Raw genomic sequence first — 20,979 nt, 5'->3', positions numbered from 1 at the left:
CATTCTATAAATAGTTCCCTTCTTCTTTCTATTAATTGTGCCCACCATTTTCCAGAAACAAGCCAAATGCCACATTGAGACAAGGGATGGAAACCCCTCTTTGACAGATTTATTCCTATTCCTTATCCATATAAAGTAAATTAAATCCTTTCCGGTTAATAAAAGAAATCCTCTAGGAGGCCTGAAAATAAAGGAAATGTGATCTTAAGTCAGTAGCAGTTGTGGTTTTGGCTATAGATTCTCCTTTGTGGTGTCTGTTGAAATTATCTTACTTTAAAGCATCCTCTTTTTAAAAAATGCCACCTCTTTTTAAAAAATGCCAGTCATTTTTCATTTCCTGAAAAGTAGGATCTTGAGACTTGTCTGGAAAGTGGTGAAACTCAGAATCAAGTTATCGCTGTCCAAAGACTTGATGGGCTGTCCTTTCTGTGACTTTGAGTAACTCCATCTCTTGTTTATACTTTTATTCTCATCTTGTGATCATCCTGAATAAACTATATTTAACGCAGTGTATAGTTATCCATCTGGAAGTTCAATGAGTTATTCAGCTTTTTTCCTCACTAAAATGGATGCCATTCATTTCATTTATACTCTTTCTGGATCACCTGAGTGCAGCATTAACAATCATTAATATCTACCTGCTGAAGAGGTTTTCACTATATGGTGGACAGTTTTGGACTACTTTGCTGCCCCTTTTCACCGTTCACTTTTTAAAATGTTGCCCTTTTTCAGGGTGTGATTCGTGTTCCAGCTCCATGTCAATATGCCTTCAAGCTTACAACTCTGGTGGCTCAGAACATCCATAGAGAGCCTGCCCTAGAGCTGGCTGACCGTCTTTTCTTCCTGTGAAAGTAAACTTAATCCAGGAAGCAGTTGGTGGAATTGCTCATTTCTTTACTTTTCTGAAAAACCAAAACACAATGCATGTTCATTTGTTTTAAAATCCAGAAGAAGCTGTGCTTTTCCAAAACTGTAAGTTTATGTTTGTTTTTAGGGAGGTCTGTTCTGTTTCCCAAGGTTTATTTTGCTTTTAAATGAAACTAAGTTCATTTTAAATTGTCATCTGATCTGTGTAATATATGTTTGAAGAAGGAAAATTATATCTCTTTATATATAAGTATATGGAGAACCTCATACATTACTTAAAAAGATGGTAAAGTATAAGCGGATATCTGTAATAGAAAAACATGTTCTATGTTTATAACAATTTTATAATATTTTACAGCACTTAAACAAAATGCTGTAATCTATCTTGCATTTTTATTCAAGTCAAGCTCCTTCTGAGTTTGCACAATTTGTTATAAAACAGAAAAGAACAATTTTGCATAAATGTATATTTCTTTGTTCTTGAATAACAGAGTCCACTTTAAATTATGGCCATGCAGTTCATCTCTATGAATTATGTTTTAATCAGCAAACTACTTGTTTAATGTTAGTGAAGATACAGGACTCTTGGGCAATAACTAAAAGCATTTAATAGAGAATGAATCTGTTATGGCAAAACATCTTCCTTATTCCTTTATTTATTTTATAAAATGTTTGGTTAACTTTTGAAATATTATTTAAAAGTCTTTATTTTTTGAGTTAAATTTGTTTCAACTTTATATGTTGCACAATAATAAGTGTTTCTTTAAAGTGTCACTGCTATTTGAAGATGTTGTAAAGGTGATAGTCACACTTTTGTTCATTAAAAGTTTTCTTCAATCGTTATGTATGTGTGTGTTCTTTTTGGGACTAATTTTATTACAGTTTGGATCTACTCCAATGATTATGTAGTGACTCTGTATAGGATTGGCACCTTCTTACATAGAAGATTTGGATTCCAGTACCTCCAAAGGCCTCTGGGCAAAAGTAATACTCAAGTAAAGTCTTTCAACTAATAATTTACCTTTTCATTTGGCTACATGACAGGGTTAATTACAGTGGTCTTAAATAGGAAGTTGGTACTGGTATTGCATTCACCAATCAAAGTATCACAGATTTCATCTAGACTTCGATCAAGCAGATCATTTCTAGCACTACAAAATACATCATAACTCAACATTAGCATTTGCTTATAGCTGGTAAAAGCTAAAAACTAGTTTAATATGCTGTACGCTTAGCAAAAAGTGGAAATACTTTGGTTGATAGCGATGCTCAGACAACCAAATAAACAAGAAAGCATATCTCCTACCAGGTTACAGTGTGAAACAACCCAGCAACAAGCTTACCAAAGGGTCCAAACAGGCCCTGAGATTGATACTTCAATCTATTTCAAACATCATGCCCAACCCCAATATTCCTCCCCTTTAGAAGGATGGAATCACATGCTACACCATAGATAAAGCAAAATTTGTTGAACAGCTGGGAATATAATTTATTCTGTACTTTACAGCAATAACATACACTACTTTTGTATTAACAAGTAGTAATTTTGTGATTGGGTGTTAATTGAGTAAATGTTAACTTTTGCCTTAAGTTTGGTCTTCGGAGCATATTTGTCTGGTGCACAGACCCAGCCAGAGGCCAGTGTCAGGAGTGGAGAGAGCGGCAGTACAGTGAGTACTTAAACTCACTTTCGCGGGCTTTTTTTACAGAGGCTTACCAATCTCACAGACCGGTGGCGGCATTCCAGAGCCACGTCACGATTCAAAAAGTGAAGTGGGCAAGAGGAAGCAGCTGATTGGGTGAGTACGACCAAGTGAGTATTTATACTACTCTATAGTTTGACAGTTAAGATTAATAGCTTATAAAATTTAGAAGGTCTTAATTTTTGTGGTTATAGTTTCTAAGGTCACTGTTGTGTATCGGGGAGTGCTAGTAACCAAGGGCCCTTGAGTATATCATTTAATTGTAGTGTAATTAGCGGTATTAATTTGATTTAAATTAATATAAATTAATTAAAGGGTAAGTCATGGCAGGACAGCTCGGCCTCGTGGCATGCTCCTCCTGCGCTATGTGGGAAATCAGGGACGCTTCCTGTGCCCCTGACGACCATGTGTGCGGGAAGTGTATCCAGCTGCAGCTACTGACAGACCACATTGCGGTGCTGGAGCTGCGAATGGATACATACTGTAGCATTTGTGATGCGGAGGACATCGTGGATAACACGTTTAGGGAGTTGGTCACACCGCAGGTAAAGGCTGCACAGGCAGGAAGGGAATGGGTGACCACCAGGCAGAGTAGTAGCTGCAGGCAGGTAGTGCAGGGGTCCCCTGTGGCCATCCCCCTTTCAAACAGATATACCACTTTGGATATTGTTGAGGGAGATGGCTTATCGGAGGAAGGCAGCAGCAGCCAACTTCCTGGCACCATGGGTGGTCCTGCTGCACAGGACGGGAGGAAAAAGACCGGGAGAGCTATAGTGATAGGGAATTCTATTGTAAGGGGAATAGATAGGCGTTTCTGCGGCCGCAAACGAGACTCCAGGATGGTATGTTGCCTCCCTGGTGCAAGGGTCAAGGATGTCTCGGAGCGGCTGCAGAGCATTCTGGAGGGGGAGGGTGAACAGCCAGTTGTCATGGTGCAAATAGGTACCAACGATATAGGTAAAAACGGGATGAGGTCCAAAAGCTGAATATAGGGAGTTAGGAGGTAAATTAAAAAATAGAACCTCAAAGGTAGTAATCTCAGGATTGCTACCAGTGCCACATGCTACTCAGAGTAGAAATAGAAGGATGTTTCAGATGAATACGTGGCTAGAGGAATGGTGAAAGGGGGAGGGATTCAAATTCCTGGGACATTGGAACCGGTTCTGGGGGAGGTGGGACCAGTACAAACTGGACGGTTTGCACCTGGGCAGGACCGGAACTGATGTCCTAGGGGGAGTGTTTGCTAGTGCTGTTGGGGAGGGTTTAAACTAAAATGGCAGGAGATTGGGAACCTGTGCAAGGAGACAGAGGAAAGGGAAGCAAGGATAGAAACAAAAGACAGGAAGGAGAAAAGCAAAAGTGGAAGGCAGAGAAATCAAGGGTGTAAATCAAACAGGGCCACAGTAAATAAGAATTCTAAAAGGACTAAGGGCTAGAAATTCAGTGGGCGGCGCCACCCATTAGCGCCTTAAGAGGGCGCTAAGTGGGTCGGAAGCCACTGGCCACGCCTCCTGCTAAATTTAGCGGGACGCTAATGGTGGCGCTAGCAGTTAGCGCTGCGCCGCTACCGATGACGTCATTGGTGTGCGCAGCGCCCCGCTGACGCCACGATTGCGATATTTAGATGCGCCCCCTGAATTAACGCCGGATGCTATGTGCGACCGGTTAAGGGGGGCCTACCTGCAGCGGTAGAGGCGCTAATTAAAGGAGAGGTGCGGGGCGGCCATTTTTGTTGCTGGCCGCCTGCCAGCACCTCTCCGCGCTGCCGTCCCCGGCCTCCTGAGCACCCCCCCCCCCTGCTGCGTGGAGTGCCGACTGCATTCCAAGAGCCCGGCATTTCTCCTCTCTTTTGCCAGCACTCGGGGGCCAAGCTCGGCCCCAGATCGCGCTGCACAAGGCCCCTCCCCTTTAAGAAGTGGAGGAAGGCATGCAGTACTGCAGCGCGTGCTGCGGCACGTTGCGCAGCGATATTCAGTTGCAGCGCCCCAAGAGGGATGCGGGGCGCCTCCCGTAGCGCCGTGCTTCCCTCTGGGGCGCTCCAACTGAATTTCCGGTGGGCAGCCGTGACTGCTTCCGGGGCGCTACTTTTAGCGCCCTGGCGAGGCTGGTGCCCCAAACGGGGCTATAGTCAATTTCTAGGCCTAAGAGTGTTAAAGAAATCAGGCCTGAAGGCTTTGTGTCTTAATGCGAGGAGCATTCATAGAAACATAGAAACATAGAAGATAGGAGCAGGAGTAGGCCATTCGGCCCTTCGAGCCTGCTCCGCCATTCAGTGAGATCCTGGCTGATCATCCAAATTCAGTACCCTGTCCCTGCCTTCTCCCCATATCCCTTGATCCCTTTAGCCTTAAGAAATATATCCAACTCTTTCTTGAATATACTTAATGAACTGGCCTCCACCGCCCTCTGTGGCAGAGAATTCCACAGGTTCACCACTTTCTGGGTGAAGAAATTCCTCCTCATTTCAGTCCTAAATGGCTTACCCCTTATTCTTAGACTATGACCCCTGGTTCTGGACTCCCCGGCCATCAGAAACATCCTTCCTGCATCTAGTCTGTCCAGGCCTGACAGAATTTTATAGGTTTCGATGAGATCCCCTCTCAATCTTCTAAACTCCAGTGAGTATAAGCCCAATCGACACAATCTCTCCTCATACGTCATTCCTGCCATCCCAGGTATCGGCCTGGTGAATCTTTGCTGCACTCCTTCCATGGCAAGAACGTCCTTCCTCAGGTAAGGCGACCAAAACTGCACACAATACTCAAGGTGTGGTCTCACCAAGGCCCTGTACAACTGCAGCAAGACATCCTTGTTCTCGTACTCAAACCCTCTTGCTACGAAGGCCAACACACCATTTGCCTTCTTAACCGCCTGCTGCACCTGCATGCTTACCTTCAGCGACTGGTGCACAAGAACACCCAGGTCTCTTTGCACTTCCCCTTCTCCCAATCTATTGCCATTCAAATAATAATCTGCCTTCCTGTTTTTGCCACCAAAGTGGATAACCTCACATTTATCCACATTATAGTGCATTTGCCATTTTCTGCCCAATCACCCAACCTGTCCAAATCGTACTGGAGGTTCTCGGCATCCTCCTCACAGCATACCCTCCCACCCAGCTTTGTGTCGTCTGCAAATTTGGAGATATTACATCCAATTCCCTCGTCCAGATCATTAATATATATTGTGAACAGCTGGGGTCCTAGGACCGATCCTTGCGGTACCCCACTAGTCACTGCCTGCCACTCGGAAAACGACCCGTTTATTCCAACTCTTTGCTTTCTGTCCGCCAACCAGTTCTCTATCCAAATCAATACCTTGCCCCCAATCCCATGTGCCTTAATTTTGCACGCTAATCTCTTATGCGGGACCTTATCGAAAGCTTTACGAAAGTCCAAATACACCACATCCACTGGTTCTCCCTTATCTATTTTACCAGTTACATCCTCAAAAAATTCCAGTAGATTAGTCAAGCATGATTTACCTTTTGTAAATCCATGTTGACTTTGTCCGATCCAGTCACTGCTTTCCAAGTGCTCTGCTATTACATCTTTTATAATGGACTCTAGCATTTTCCCCACTACCGATGTCAAGCTTACCGGTCTATAATTACCTGCCTTTTCTCTACCACCTTTTTTGAATAGTGGGGTAACATTAGCTACCCGCCAATCCATGGGTACCGTTCCAGAGTCTATCGAGTTCTGGAAGATGACCAGCAATGCATCTACTATTTCTAGGGCCACTTCCTTAAGTACCCTGGGATGTAGATTATCAGGCCCTGGGGATTTATCGGCCTTCAGTCCCATCAATTTTCCTAACACCATTTCCCTACAAATACTGATTTCTTTCAGTTCCACCCTTTCATCAGCCCCTATGTTCCCCGGCATCTCTGGGAGGTTATTTGTGTCCTCCTTTGTGAAGACAGAACAAAAATATGTATTTAGTTGGTCTGCCATTTCTTTGTTCCCCATTATAAATTCCCCCGATTCTGACTGCAAGGGACCTACGCTTGACTTCACCAATCTTTTTCTCTTCACATATCTATAAAAGCTTTTACAGTCAGTTTTTATGTTCCCTGAAAGCTTACTCTCATATTCTATTTTCCCTTTCTTAATTAATCCCTTTGTCCTCCTTTGTTGAATCCTAAACTGCTCCCAATCCTCAGGATTATTGCTTTTTCTGGCCAATTTATATGCCCTCTCCTTGGACCTTATGCTATCCCTAATTTCCTTCTTAGCTACGGTTGGGTCACCTTTTTTGTTTTATTTTTATGCCAACCTGGGATGAACAAATTTTGTAGTTCATCCATTCGGTCGTAATAAGGTGGATGAATTAGCTGCGCAAATAGATGTAAACGGATGTCATATAATTGGGATTATGGAGACATGGCTCCAGGGTGACCAAGACTGGGAATTCAACATCCAGGGGTATTCAATATTCAGGAAGGACAGGAAAAAAGGAAAAGGAGGTGGGGTAGCATTGCTCGTTAAAGAGGAGATTAACACAGTAGTAAGGAAGGATATTAGCTCTGATGATGTGGAATCTGTATGGGCAGAGCTGAGAAATACCAAGGGGCAGAAAACATTAGTAGAGTTATATACAGACCCCCAAACAGTAATGCTGAGGTTGGGGATGGCACTAAATGGGACAGTTATTGATGCGTGCAATAAGGGCACAGCAGTTATCATGGGTGACTTTAATCTACATATAGATTGGGATAACCAAATTAGTAACAATAATGTGGAGGAGGAGTTCCTTGAGTGTATACGGGATGGTTTCCTGGACCAATATGTCGAGGAACCAACCAGAGATCAGGCCATCTTAGCCTGGGTATTATGTAATGAGAAAGGATTAATTAGCAATCTTGTTAGCAATCTTGTGCGAGGCCCCTTGGGGAGGAGCAATCATAATATGATAGAATTCTGCATTGAGATGGAGAGTGAAGTAGTTGATTCAGAGACTTGGGTACTGAATTTAAATAAAGGAAACTACGCTGGTATGAGGCGCGAGTTGGCTAGGATGGATTGGGGAATCTTACTTAAAGGGTTGACGGTGAATAGGCAATGGCAAACATTTAAAGATCGCATGGATGAACAACAGAATTTGTTTATCCCTGTTTGGCATAAAAATAAAACAAAAAAGGTGACTCAACATTGGCTCACAAGGGAAATTAGGGATAGCATAAGATCCAAGGAGAGGACATAAAAATTTCCCAGAAAAAGCAGCAAACCTGAGGATTGGGAGCAGTTTAGGATTCAGCAAAGGAGGACAAAGGGATTAATTAAGAGGGGGGAAATAGAGTATGAGAGTAAGCTTTCAGGGAACATAAAAACTGACTAAAAGCTTTTATAAATATGTGAAGACAAAAAGATTGGTTAAAGTCAAGCATAGGTCGCTTGCAGTCAAAATCAGGGGAATTTATAATGGGGAACAAAGACATGGCAGACCAATTAAATACATATTTTGGTTCTGTCTTCACAAAGGAGGATACAAATAACCTCCCAGAGATGTCGGGGAACATAGGGTCGAATGAGAGGGAGGAACTGAATGAAATCAGTATTTGTAGGGAAATGGTGTTAGGGAAATTGACGGGATTAAAGGCTGATAAATCCCCAGGGCCTGATAATCTACATCCTAGGGTACTTAAGGAAGTGGCCCTAGAAATAGTAGATGCATTGCTGGTCATCTTCCAAAATTCTATAGACTCTTGAACGGTTCCCATGGATTGGAGGGTAGCTAATGTAACCCCACTATTTAAAAAAGGTGGTAGAGAAAAAACTGGGAACTATAGACCGGTAAGCCTGACCTCGGTAGTGGCGAAAATGCTGGAGTCCATTATAAAAGATGTAATAGCAGAGCACTTGGAAAACAGTGACAGGATCGGACAAAGTCAACATGGATTTACAAAAGGTAAATCGTGCTTGACTAATCTACTGGAATTTTTTGAGGATGTAACTGGTAGAATACATAAGGGAGAACCAGTGGATGTGGTGTATTTGGACTTTCAGAAGGCATTCGATAAGGTCACGCATAAGAGACTAGCGTGCAAAGTTAAAGCACATGGGATTGGGGGTAAGGTACTGAGTTGGATAGAAAACTGGTTGGCAGACAGGAAGCAAAGAGTTGGAATAATCGGCTCTTTTTCCGAGTGGAAGGCAGTGACTAGTGGGATACTGCAGGGATCGGTGCTAGGACCCCAGTTATTCACAATATATATTAATGATCTAGACGAGGGAACTAGATGTAATATCTCCAAGTTTGCAGACGACACAAAGCTGGGTGGGTGTGTGTGCTGTGAGGAGGATGCAGAGAAACTCCAGTATGATTTGGACAGGTTGGGCGATTGGGCAGATGCAGTATAATGTGGATAAATGCGAGGTTATCCACTTTGGTGGCAAAAACAGGAAGGCCGATTATTATCTGAACTGCAATAGATTGGGAAAAGGGGAAGTGCAACAAGACCTGGGTGTCCTTGTGCACCAGTTACTGAAGGTAAGCATGCAGGTGCAACAGGCGGTTAAGAAGGCAAATTGTATGCTGGCCTTCATAGTGAGAGGTTTAGAGTACAGGAGCGAGGATGTCTTGCTGCAGTTGTATAGGGCCTTGGTGAGACCACACCTTGAGTATTGTGTGCAGTTTTGGTCGCCTTATCTGAGGAAGGATGTTCTTGCCATGGAGGGAGTGCAGCGAAGATTCACCAGACTGATACCAGGGATGGCAGGAATGACGTATGAAGAGAGTTTGGGTCGATTAGGCTTATATTCGCTAGAGTTTAGAAGAATGAGAGGGGATCTCAGTGAAACTTATAAAATTCTAACAGGACTACACAGACTCGATGCAGGAAGGCTGTTCCCGATGGCGGGGGAGTCCAGAACCAGGGGTCACAGTCTAAGGATAAGGGGTAAGCTATTTAGGACTGAGATGAGGAGGAATTTCTTCACCCAGAGAGTGGTGAACCTGTGGAATTCTCTACCACAGAAGGCAGTTGAGGCCAATTCATTAAATATATTCAAGAAGGTGTTAGATATATTTCTTAAGGCTAAGGGGATCAAGGGGTATGGGGAGAAAGCAGGGACAGGGTACTGAATTTGGATGATCAGCCATGATCGCATTGAATGGCGGAGCAGGCTCGAGGGGCCAAATGGCCTACTCCTGCTTCTATGTTTCTATGTAAATGGTATGTTAGCCTTTATTGCAATGGGGTTGGAGTGTAAGAGTAAGGAAGTCTTGCTGCAATTATATAAGGTGTTACGTCCGTGTATAATAAGAAACGGACTGCGGAGAACGGTACAACAGATGTTTACTCAACGTGGTTCAAACTGCAACTGATCTGTACAGATTACTACTCACCGTTATATACAGGTGTGGTCACTGCCGGTACTACAGTATGCATGAGCTGTACAAAGTAGTTCCCCCCCTTAAAGGTACATACATTACAATTCCTCCCCTTTGAGATTAACAGTACCATAACGCTCATTTAACAATTAAATCTCAAACTAATTACAATTAACACTTTTAACATGCAACATTAGCTGAAAATAGTCTATTTATATATTCAGTCTTTGGGGAGGCTTCCTGATCCTTTCTGGATAGCGCCTTTCCCAAGTGTCTTGCTCTTGGTGCGGAGGCGATTCTGGCCCCCTGTTGTTGGTTGGTTCATCAGCTTCCGATGCTACTGTTTCTGGGGTAGATGCGACCTGTACGTCGGGTTCATCACCAGGTACATATGGGTGAGGCATGGGGTTGACTTGTTCCTGTGACTCGAGGATCTGGTCAGCATGGCGTCTCACGATGCTCTCCCCAACGTCCACTGTGTACATTAGTGGGCCCTGCCGTGTGCATATCGTTCCTAGCTTCCATTTTTCTGTTCGGTAGTCGCGGGCCAAGACTGGTTGCCCTACATTGAAGCTCCTTGTTGGCTTCTCATGGGTGTGCTGGAATTGCTTACCCTCAACATCTCTTCGTACGTTTGGTCTGAGCAAATCCAGGCGAGATCTTAACCTTCGGTTAAAGAACATCATGGCTGGGGCCTGGTTGGTGACTGCATGTGTCGCATTCCGGTAGGCGAACAGGAAATTGTCCACCTTGTGCTGCAGCGGAATGTTGTCATTGTACATAGCCTTTATTGCCTTCTTAAAGGTTTGTACGAACCTCTCAGCCAATCCATTTGTGGCTGGATGATACGGGGCGGATGTGTAATGCCTTACCCCAATCTTTTTCAAGAACCTCCGGAACTCTTCGGACACAAACTGTGGTCCGTTGTCGGAGCAAATCTGTTCTGGCAAGCCATTCCTGGCAAAAATGGTCCGTAGGACTGCAATAGTTTTCTCCGTGGCGGTGGAGGACATTTTGATGACCTCAGGCCATTTCGAGTGCGCATCCACGGCTATTAAAAACATTGAGTCCATGAATGGACCAGCAAAATCAATATGCACCTGTTGCCATGGAGATGAGGGCCACTCCCATGGGTGTAGAGGGGCCTGTGGTGGTGCATTTTGGACTTTCTGGCATCCTGAGCAGCTCTTGGTCAGGTCCTTGCTTTGCTTATCGATTCCCGGCCACCTAGCCCTGGCTAGGCTTTTCATTTTTACCCCTCCCAGATGACCCTCATGAAGCTCATTGAGCACTCTATCCCTTAACTTGGGTGGAATTACCACTCGGGATCCACACATCAAGGTCCCCCGGCACACTGACAGCTGTTCTCTCCTTGTCGAGAATGCTGGCAACAGTGAGTCGCCATGTGCTGGCCATCCCTTCACCGTCAAATCATATACCCGAGACAGTGTCGGGTCATTTCTGGTTTCCTTTTCGATACAAGCGTTAGTCACCGGTAGGTATTCAACTACAGTCGAATGGAATATTTCGACAGGATCCACTGGTGGTGCTTCCTCCGCAGTAGGCAGTAGCAGGTGTGATAGCCCATCAGCATTTCCATGCTGTTTCGTGCCCTTATATTCAATCTCATAGTGGTGCGCCCCTAGAAAAAGTGACCATCTTTGTAGTCGTTGCACAGTCATCACCGGAACGCCCTTCTTCGGATTAAAAATGGAGACAAGAGGCTGGTGATCAGTCAGCAAGGTGAATTTCTGCCCGTGCAGATGGTGATTGAACTTTTTCACTCCCCACACTAGGCTGAGTGCCTCCCTGTCAATCTGGGCGTAGTTACGCTCGGCTGAGGTTAGTGATCATGACGCAAAGGCTATTGGCCTCTCTGAGCCGTCCGAGAATTTGTGCGACAGGAGCGCTCCAATGCCGTAGGGTGACGCATCACATGCCAACCGAATTGGTAATACTGGGTTGTAATGGGCCAATACCTCTTTCGATGTGATTAGTGTTTTGCTCTTCTGGAAAGCTCATCTACATTTGTCATTCCACTTCCATGGCACCCCAGTTTGCAGTAGGGTGTTCAGTGGGTGTAGTATTGTAGACAAATTTGGCAAGAACTTATGGTGGTAGTTTACCAGCCTGAGGAACGACCTCAGTTGTGACACATTTTCCGGTGCTGGAGCCTTGACTACTGCCTCAATCTTCTCTGGGGACTTACGTAACCCCTCTTTATCGATAACGTGGCCACAATACGAGATCTGTTTTCTAAAAAACTCGCATTTGGGGCGGTTAGCTCGGAGCCCATATTCCTGCAATCTAGTGAGCACCTGCTCCAGGTTGGCAAGGTGATCACTGTCATTTTCGCCCGTGACCAGGATGTCGTCCAAATAATACTGGGTCCCTGGGATCCCTTGCAGGACTTGTTCCATTGCCCTCTGCCAAATAGCCGGAGCTGATGCTACCCCGAATACCAGCCGGTTGTATTGGTAGAGACCTTTATGGGTGTTGATTGTGAGGTACTTTTTTGATGCTTCTTCTTCCTCCATTTGCAGATACGCCTGGGCCAGATCAATCTTAGTGAAGCGTTTCCCTCCAGATAGCGAGGCGAAAATATCTTCAATCCACGGAAGTGGATATTGTACGGTGTGAAGGACCGGGTTCACTGTTACCTTAAAGTCCGCACAGATGCGAACCTTCCTTGGTTCCCCAGGCGTGCTGCTCAATGACTTTTTCATCACAGGGACAATGGGTGTAGCCCACTCGCTCCAGTCTACCTTGGACAGTACACCTGAACGTTCCAGACTCTCTAGCTCTGCTTCGACGGCTGGGCGGATCGCATAAGGTACCGGTCTGGCCTTAAAAAAATTTTGGCCTTGCGTTTTCTTCAATTTTAATCGTCGCTGTCATGCCTTTTAGTGTTCCGAGTCCTTGCTGGAACACTTCTTCCGTGTCAGTTAGGATCTTTGACAGTCGCCCAGGTGTGACGTCGTCATCCTTTTTGTCAGCCACAGTCAGTGCCTGTATGGAATGCCAATCCAGTTGTATTTTCCGAATCCATTCACGTCCCAGTAATGGTGGTCCTCCATCTTGCAATACATACAGGTCTAGTTTTGGTGTTTCCTTACCGTTATATATAACGGTCACCCTTATTTTTCCTTTGGGGTAGACTTTTTGCCCCGTGTACGTCTTCAAAATAATTTTTGTGTCTCTCAAGGGTATGTGTGAGAATAGCCACTCGTAGTCCCATCGGTTTATGACTGTTAGAGCTGATCCTGTGTCCAATTCCATCTTTATCTGGACTCCTGCTCTCTTGAGAGTGACCCAAATGGTTCGGTGATCCTCCGTTGTGATCACATTATGTAGTTTCAGACAACTCAGTTCCCTGCTTTCGGAGTCATTATCACTCTTTTGTTCATCTGAACTATTCTCCGTTATCTTATGTACCACCTTGTACTTCCCTTTGGTCGGTTTCTTATTGCTGGTTGTCTTTCCCGACCTGCAGACTCATGCTATGTGTCCTACTTTTCCACACTGTCTGCACACTTTGTCTTTGAACCAGCAATCATTCTGGTCGTGTGTTGTTCTGCCGCAGCGATAACACTTCTCTGTTCCATATGACATTTCGTTTGTGCCATATTCTTGCGGTCTCTGTTGTATATCTGCAGCACCCCGTGCTGCTGCTTCATATGATACCGCAATGCTGAAAGCCTTTTCCAACGTAAGGTCCTTTTCAGATAAAAGCCGTTTCTGGGTTCCTTCACTTTGAAGCCCACACACAAACTTGTCCCTTAAGGTATTTGCCAGTCCCGCTCCAAACTGGCAGTGTTTCGATAGTTTGCGCAGTTCTGTTAAGTAATCAGAATTGCTTTCATCCTTATGCTGGTTCCGTTTGTGAAACTTGAATCTTTCTGCTATCAGCAGCGGTGTGGGGTTTAAATGTTCCTTTAGTATCGTTACTATGTCTTCAAAACTCTTTTCCATTGGCTTCGTTGGGGTTACTACATTTCATAATAAACCATATGTCTTTGCACCCATTAAATTTAACAATACCGACGCTTTCTTGTCATCTAACACCTCATTTGCCTTGCAGTACACCTCTATTCGTTCGACATATGTAGTCCAATCTTCGACTTCATTGTCAAATGCGGTGATACTGCCACTCTTCGGCATTTTGGGTGTGGTTTAAAATGGCGTCTCCCAATGGCTTAAAATGGCATCTCCCGCGCTTTCCTTCCTCCCCCACTGCTGCCGACGCCGCTTTCGGCGGTCCTTGTGGCAATGGCAGCGCCTCGCGGGTTTCTGCGCGTCTCTCCCTCTCTTCGACGCTGCTCGGCCCCTGAACACCGGCTGCGCCCTGTGCGCTCTGCCCTCTCCCCGTCGACGCTGCTCGGCCCTTTGCTGTGCTGCTCGGTCGGGCTCTAGCCCGTCGCTGTCCGGGAAGGGTCTGCGCACTACCTGTTGCCAGCCCGTTTCGCTGGACCACCTTGACTGGAAAGCCAAGCCTGGCTCTCGACAGCCTCCCCCGCAATTCTCGAGTCTCTGCTAGATGACTGGGCGGTTGCCCGTGGTCGACGCCCGAGTCTCTGGCCTTGACCTCCAATCCACTGATCTCCAGGAACGAATCCCCGGGAGGTGATGCAGAGTTGCAGGTAGGTTCGAACCTGCCTCGTCGCCAATGTTACGTCCGTGTATAATAAGAAACGGACTGCGGAGAACGGTACAACAGGTGTTTACTCAACGTGGTTCAAACTGCAACTGATCTGTACAGATTACTACTCAGCGTTATATACAGGTGTGGTTACTGCCAGTATTACAGTATACATGAGCTGTACAAAGCAGTTCCCCCCTTAAAGGTACATACATTACATAAGGCTTTGGTGAGACCACACCTGGAGTATTGTGTACAGTTTTGGTCTCCTTACCTAAGGAAGTGTATTCTTGCCTTAAAGGGGATGCACCGAAGGTTATTGAGATTGATTCCTAGGATAAGAGGGCTGTTCTATGAGGAGAGATTGAGTAGAATGGACCGATATTCTCTGGAGTTTAGAAGAATGAGAGGTGATCTCATTGAAATATATAAAATTCTGAGGGGGATTGACAGGGTAGATGCTGAGAGGCTCTTTCCCCTGGCTGGAGAGTCTAGACCTAGGGGTCACAGCCTCAGGATAAGGCGTCGGCCATTTAGGATTGAGATGAGAAGAAATTTCTTCACTCAGGGTGGCGAATCTTTGGAATTCTCTACCCCAGAGGCCTGTGGATGCGCAGTCGATGAGTATATTCAAGACAGTGATCGTTAGATTTATGGGCACTAAGGGAATCAAGGGATATGCAGATAGGGCAGGAAAGTGGAATTGATGTCAAGTTCAGCCATGATCTTATTGAATGACGGAGCAGGTTCGAAGGGCCGTATGGCCTAATCCTGCTCTTATTTCTTATGTTATGTAATAAAATGTAGTATAAAATACTTTGCCAACTGAAGATGAAAATGCAAGGTGAGTACTTTTTTGTAATCATTGCTTCAAAAATAGTGAACTCTCGCCATTTCCAGATAGAATAGCACAGAAACATCCTCTCTTTGTGTTCAACTTACACAAATGTATTGGCTAAATTCAGTTTTTAATTATTTTGTGTAAAGCTGTTCAGATAAACATGGCTGACACCTCCAACGTACTTGGGTAAGCATTTCTACCAGTATAAGATAATAAACTCTCATCCCCACATATCTGTCCATATCTATGATAAAATCTGAAGTCTGCATGGACTTCATGCTCATAATATAAACTGCTTATGTAACAGTTTTCAGGCAGCATTTACATCCTCCCTGAGTAGAGAAACTGCAGCGACACCACTGGCACGATGATGTAATAACAGCCTGACCTGCTTATGTAGGTAGTTGCCATTATACATATGGATGTTATGAATCTATATTGGAAATACAAAAATAAGGACAGAATGTCTGACTTCAAAATGAGAACTGAATTATATCTGTGCACCTTCATCTAATTATGCCCTGCCCTCTAGCCCTGATTCACCTGATGACCCACTTGGTTTTCACTCCCCATGTGTAACATAGAAGATAGGAGCAGGAGTAGGCCATTCGGCCGCTCGAGCCTGTTCTGCCATTCCATGAGATCATGGCTGATCATCCAAACTCAGTAGCCTGTCCCTGCCTTCTCCCCATATCCCTTGATCCCTTTAGCCTTAAGAAATATATCCAACTCCTTCTTGAATATATTTAATGAATTGGCCTCCACTGCCTTCTGTGGTAGAGAATTCCACAGGTTCATCACTCTCTGGGTGAAGAAATTCTCCCTCATCTCTGTCCTAAATGGCTTACCCCTTATCCTTAGACTGTGACCCCTGGTTCTGGACTCCCCGGCCATCGGGAACAGCTTTCCTGCATCTAGTCTGTCTAGTCCTGTTAGAATTTTATAAGTTTCAATGAGATCCCCTCTCATTCTTCTAAACTCTAGCGAGTATAAGCCCAATTGACCCAATCTCTCCTCATACGTCATTCCTGCCATCCCAGGTATCAGTCTGGTGAATCTTCGCTGCACTCTCTCCATGGCAAGAACATCCTTCCTCAGATAAGGCGACCAAAACTGAACGCAATACTCAAGGTGTGGTCTCACCAAGGCCCTGTACAACTGCAGCAAGACATCCTTGTTCCTGTACTCGAACCTTCTCGCTACGAAGGCCAACATACCATTTGCCTTCTTAACCGCCTGCTGCACCTGCATGCTTACCTTCAGCGACTGGTGCACAAGGACACCCAGGTCTTGTTGCACTTCCCCTTCTCCGAATCTATTGCCATTCAGATAATAATCTGCCTTCCTGTTTTTGCCACCAAAGTGGATAACCTCGCATTTATCCACATTATACTGCATCTGCCATGCTTCTGCCCAATCACCCAACCTGTCCAATTCATACTGGAGTTTCTCTGCATCCTCCTCACAGCACACACGCCCACCCAGCTTTGTGCCGTCTGCAAACTTGGAGATATTGCATCTAGTTCCCTCGTCTAGATCATTTATATATATATTGTTAATAGCTGGGGTCCTAGGACCGATCCCTGCGGTACCCCACTAGTCACTGCCTGCCACTTGGAAAAAGACCCGTTTATTCCATCTCTTTGCTTCCTGTCTGCCAACCAGTTCTCTATCCAAGTCAGTACCTTGCCCCCAATCCCATGTGCCTTAACTTTACACGCTAATCTCTTATGCGGGACCTTATCGAAAGCCTTCTGAAAGTCCAAATACACCACATCCACTGGTTCTCCCTGATCTATTCTACCAGTTACATGCTCAAAAAATTCCAGTAGATTAGTCAAGCACGATTTACCTTTTGTAAATCCATGTTGACTTTGTCCGATCCTGTCACTGTTTTCCAAGTGCTCTGCTGTTATATCTTTTGTAAGAAATCACACGACACCAGGTTATAGTCCAACAGCTTTATTTGAAATCACAAGCTTTCGGAGTGCTGCTCCTTCATCAGGTGAAGTGGAGAGATGCATAAAAACACAGCTTATATAGTCAGAGAATAATGTCAGATGTTCACAGGTAATCTTTCTAACTGCCATTTATCACACCTCAGCAGAGAGATAATCACAGCAATCAAAGGTGTAAATGGTGTCCAAACAGGTTAGTCAGGAAAACATTACATCAAACAACAATGAGGTGGGGTCACAAGGGGTCAAATGTTGCAGATGCTGGGGTCTGTATGAAAAACAAAAAAACAGACAAAAAACATTTTTTTTGCTGGAAATCACAGCAGGTCCGGCTGCATCTTTGTGGAGAGAACAAGCCAACGATGACTCGAGTCTGGATGACCCTACGTTACGTGGGGTTACATGTAGCGTGACATGAACCCAAGATCCCGGTTCAGGCCGTCCTCATGGGTGCGGAACTTGGCTATCAGTTTCTGCTCGATGATTTTGCGTTGTCGTGTGTCTCGAAGGCTGCCTTGGAGAATGCTTACCCGAAGATCGGAGGCTGAATGTCCTTGACTGCTGAAGTGTTCCCCGACTGGGAGGGAACACTCCTGCCTGGCGATTGTTGCGCGGTGTCCGCTCATCCGTTGTCGCAGTGTCTGCGTCGCGGATACGTCGAGGGCATCCTGAAACCCATCGTACAGGGAACCCCCAGCTTCTGTCGTGACACTACAGACTTCTTACAGAAACTCAGCACCCACGGACCAGTCGAACCAGGAACACTCCTCGCCACGATGGACGTCTCGGCACTCTACACCAATATCCCCCACGATGACGGCATCGCTGCGACAGCCTCAGTACTCAACACCAACAACAGCCAATCTCCAGACGCCATCCTACAACTCATCCGCTTCATCCTTGACCACAATGTCTTCACCTTCGACAACCAGTTCTTTACCCAAACACACAGAACAGCCATGGGGACCAAATTCGCACCCCAATACGCCAACATCTTCATGCACAAGTTCGAGCAAGACTTCTTCGCTGCACAGGACCTCCAACCAATGCTATACACCAGATACGTCGACGACATTTTCTTCCTATGGACCCACGGCGAAGAATCACTGAAAAGACTACACGATAACATCAACAAGTTCCATCCCACCATCAAACTCACCATGGACTACTCCTCAGAATCGGTTTCATTCTTGGACACACGAATCTCCATCAAAGACGGACACCTCCGCACTTCACTCTACCGCAAGCCCACGGACAACCTCATGATGCTCCACTTCTCTAGCTTCCACCCTAACCACGTTAAAGAAGCCATCCCCTATGGACAAGCCCTGCGAATACACAGGATCTGCTCAGACGAGGAGGAACGCGATGGACACCTACAGACGCTGAAAGACGCCTTTGTAAGAACGGGATATGACGCTCGACTCGCTCGATCGACAGTTCCGACGGGCCACAGCGAAAAATCGCATAGACCTCCTCAGAAGACAAACACGGGACACAACCAACAGAGTACCCTTCGTCGTCCAGTACTTCCCCGGAGCGGATAAACTACGCCATGTTCTTCGCAGCCTTCAACATGTCATCGATGACGACGAACACCTCACTAAGGCCATCCCCACGCCTCCACTACTCGCCTTCAAACAGCCGCCTAACCTCAAACAGACCATCGTTCGCAGCAAATTACCCAGCTTTCAGGAGAACAGCGACCACGACACCACACAACCCTGCCACGGCAACCTCTGCAAGACATGCCAGATCATCAACACAGATACCATCATCACACGTGAGGACACCACCCACCAGGTACATGGTACATACTCATGTGACGCGGCCAACGTTGTCTACCTCATACGTTGCAGGAAAGGATGCCCCGGAGCATGGTACATCGGCGAGACCATGCAGACACTGCGACAACGGATGAACGGACACCGCGCAACAATCGCCAGGCAGGAGTGTTCCCTCCCAGTCGGGGAACACTTCAGCAGTCAAGGACATTCAGCCTCCAATCTTCGGGTAAGCATTCTCCAAGGCGGCCTTCGAGACACATGACAACGCAAAATCATCGAGCAGAAACTGATAGCCAAGTTCTGCACCCATGAGGACGGCCTGAAACGGGATCTTGGGTTCATGTCACGCTACATGTAACCCCACCTGACGTAGGGTCATCCAGACTCGAGTCGTCGTTGGCTTGTTCTCTCCACACACATGCGGCCAGACCTGCTGTGATTTCCAGCAAAAAAAATGTTTTTTTGTCTTTTTTTGTTTTTCATACAGACCCCAGCATCTGCAACATTTGACCCCTTGTGACCCCACCTCATTGTTCTTTGATGTAATGTTTTCCTGACTAACCTGTTTGGACACCATTTACACCTTTGATTGCTGTGATTATCTCTCTGCCGAGGTGTGATAAATGGCAGTTAGAAAGATTACCTGTAAACATCTGACATTATTCTCTGACTATATAAGCTGTGTTTTTATGCATCTCTGCCCTTCACCTGATGAAGGAGCAGCGCTCCGAAAGCTTGTGATTTCAAATAAAGCTGTTGGACTATAACCTGGTGTTGTGTGATTTCTTACATTTGTCCACCCCAGTCCAACACCGGCATCTCCACACCATGGTTATTTCTTTTATAATGGACTCTAGCATTTTCCCCTATACCGATGTCAGGCTTGCCGGTCTATAATTCCCCATTTCCTCTCTACCACCGTTTTTGAATAGTGGGGTAACATTAGCTACCCTCCAATCCATGGGAACTGTTCCAGAGTCTATCGAATTTTGGAAGATGACCAGCAATGCATCTACTATTTCTAGGGCCACTTCCTTAAGTACCCTAGGATGTAGATTATCAGGCCCTGGGGATTTATCAGCCTTCAATCCTGTCAATTTCCCTAACACCATTTCTCTACAAATACTGATTTCTTTCAGTTCCTCCCTCTCATTAGACCCTATGTTCCCCGACATCTCTGGGAGGTTATTTGTGTCCTCCTTTGTGAAGACAGAACCAAAGTATATATTTAATTGGTCTGCCATGTCTTTGTTCCCCATTATAAATTCCCCTGATTCTGACTGCAAGGGACCTACGCTTGACTTCACCAATCTTTTTCTCTTCACATATCTATAAAAGCTTTTACAGTCAGTTTTTCTGTTCCCTGCAAGCTTACTCACACTCTATTTTCCCCCTCTTAATTAATCCCTTTGTCCTCCTTTGCTGAATCCTAAACTGCTCCCAGTCCTCAGGTTTGCTGCTTTTTCTGGCCAATTTATATGTCCTCTCCTTGGATCTTATGCTATCCCTAATTTCCCTTGTTAGCCACGGTTGAGTCACCTTTTTTGTTTTATTTTTATGCCAAACAGGGATGAACAAATTCTGTAGTTCATCCATGCGATCTTTGAATGTTTGCCATTGCCTATCCACCGTCAACTCTTTGAGTAACATTCCCCAATCAATCCTACCCAACTCGCGCCTCATACCATCATAGTTTCCTTTATTTAAATTCAGGACCCTAGTCTCTGAGTCAAATACTTCACTCTCCATCTTAATCAAGAATTCTATCATATTATGATCGCTTCGACCCAAGGGGCCTCGCACAACAAGATTGCTAATTAATCCTTTCTCATTACATAATACCCAGTCT

General features: G+C 45.4%; 1 protein-coding gene across 2 annotated transcripts in view; it reads left to right on the top strand.

Moving 5' to 3' along the window:
* LOC147111665 (piwi-like protein 4) overlaps positions 1 to 1,708 on the top strand; it is a 137,081-nt gene extending 135,373 nt beyond the window's left edge. For both annotated transcript variants that reach the window (XM_085998766.1, XM_085998765.1), the window contains exon 21: positions 733 to 1,708. In XM_085998766.1, coding sequence (XP_085854892.1) covers positions 733 to 849 — 117 coding nt within the window. In that variant the 3' untranslated portion in view covers positions 850 to 1,708. The remainder of the gene's footprint in view (positions 1 to 732) is intronic.
* Positions 1,709 to 20,979: the final 19,271 nt, after the last annotated feature.

Source organism: Somniosus microcephalus, chromosome 10 (genome assembly GCF_052327205.1).
Source record: "Somniosus microcephalus isolate GS21.2 chromosome 10, FLI_Smic_1.0, whole genome shotgun sequence".
Taxonomy (NCBI): domain Eukaryota; kingdom Metazoa; phylum Chordata; class Chondrichthyes; order Squaliformes; family Somniosidae; genus Somniosus; species Somniosus microcephalus.
This window is presented reverse-complemented; position numbering and strand designations above follow the sequence as displayed.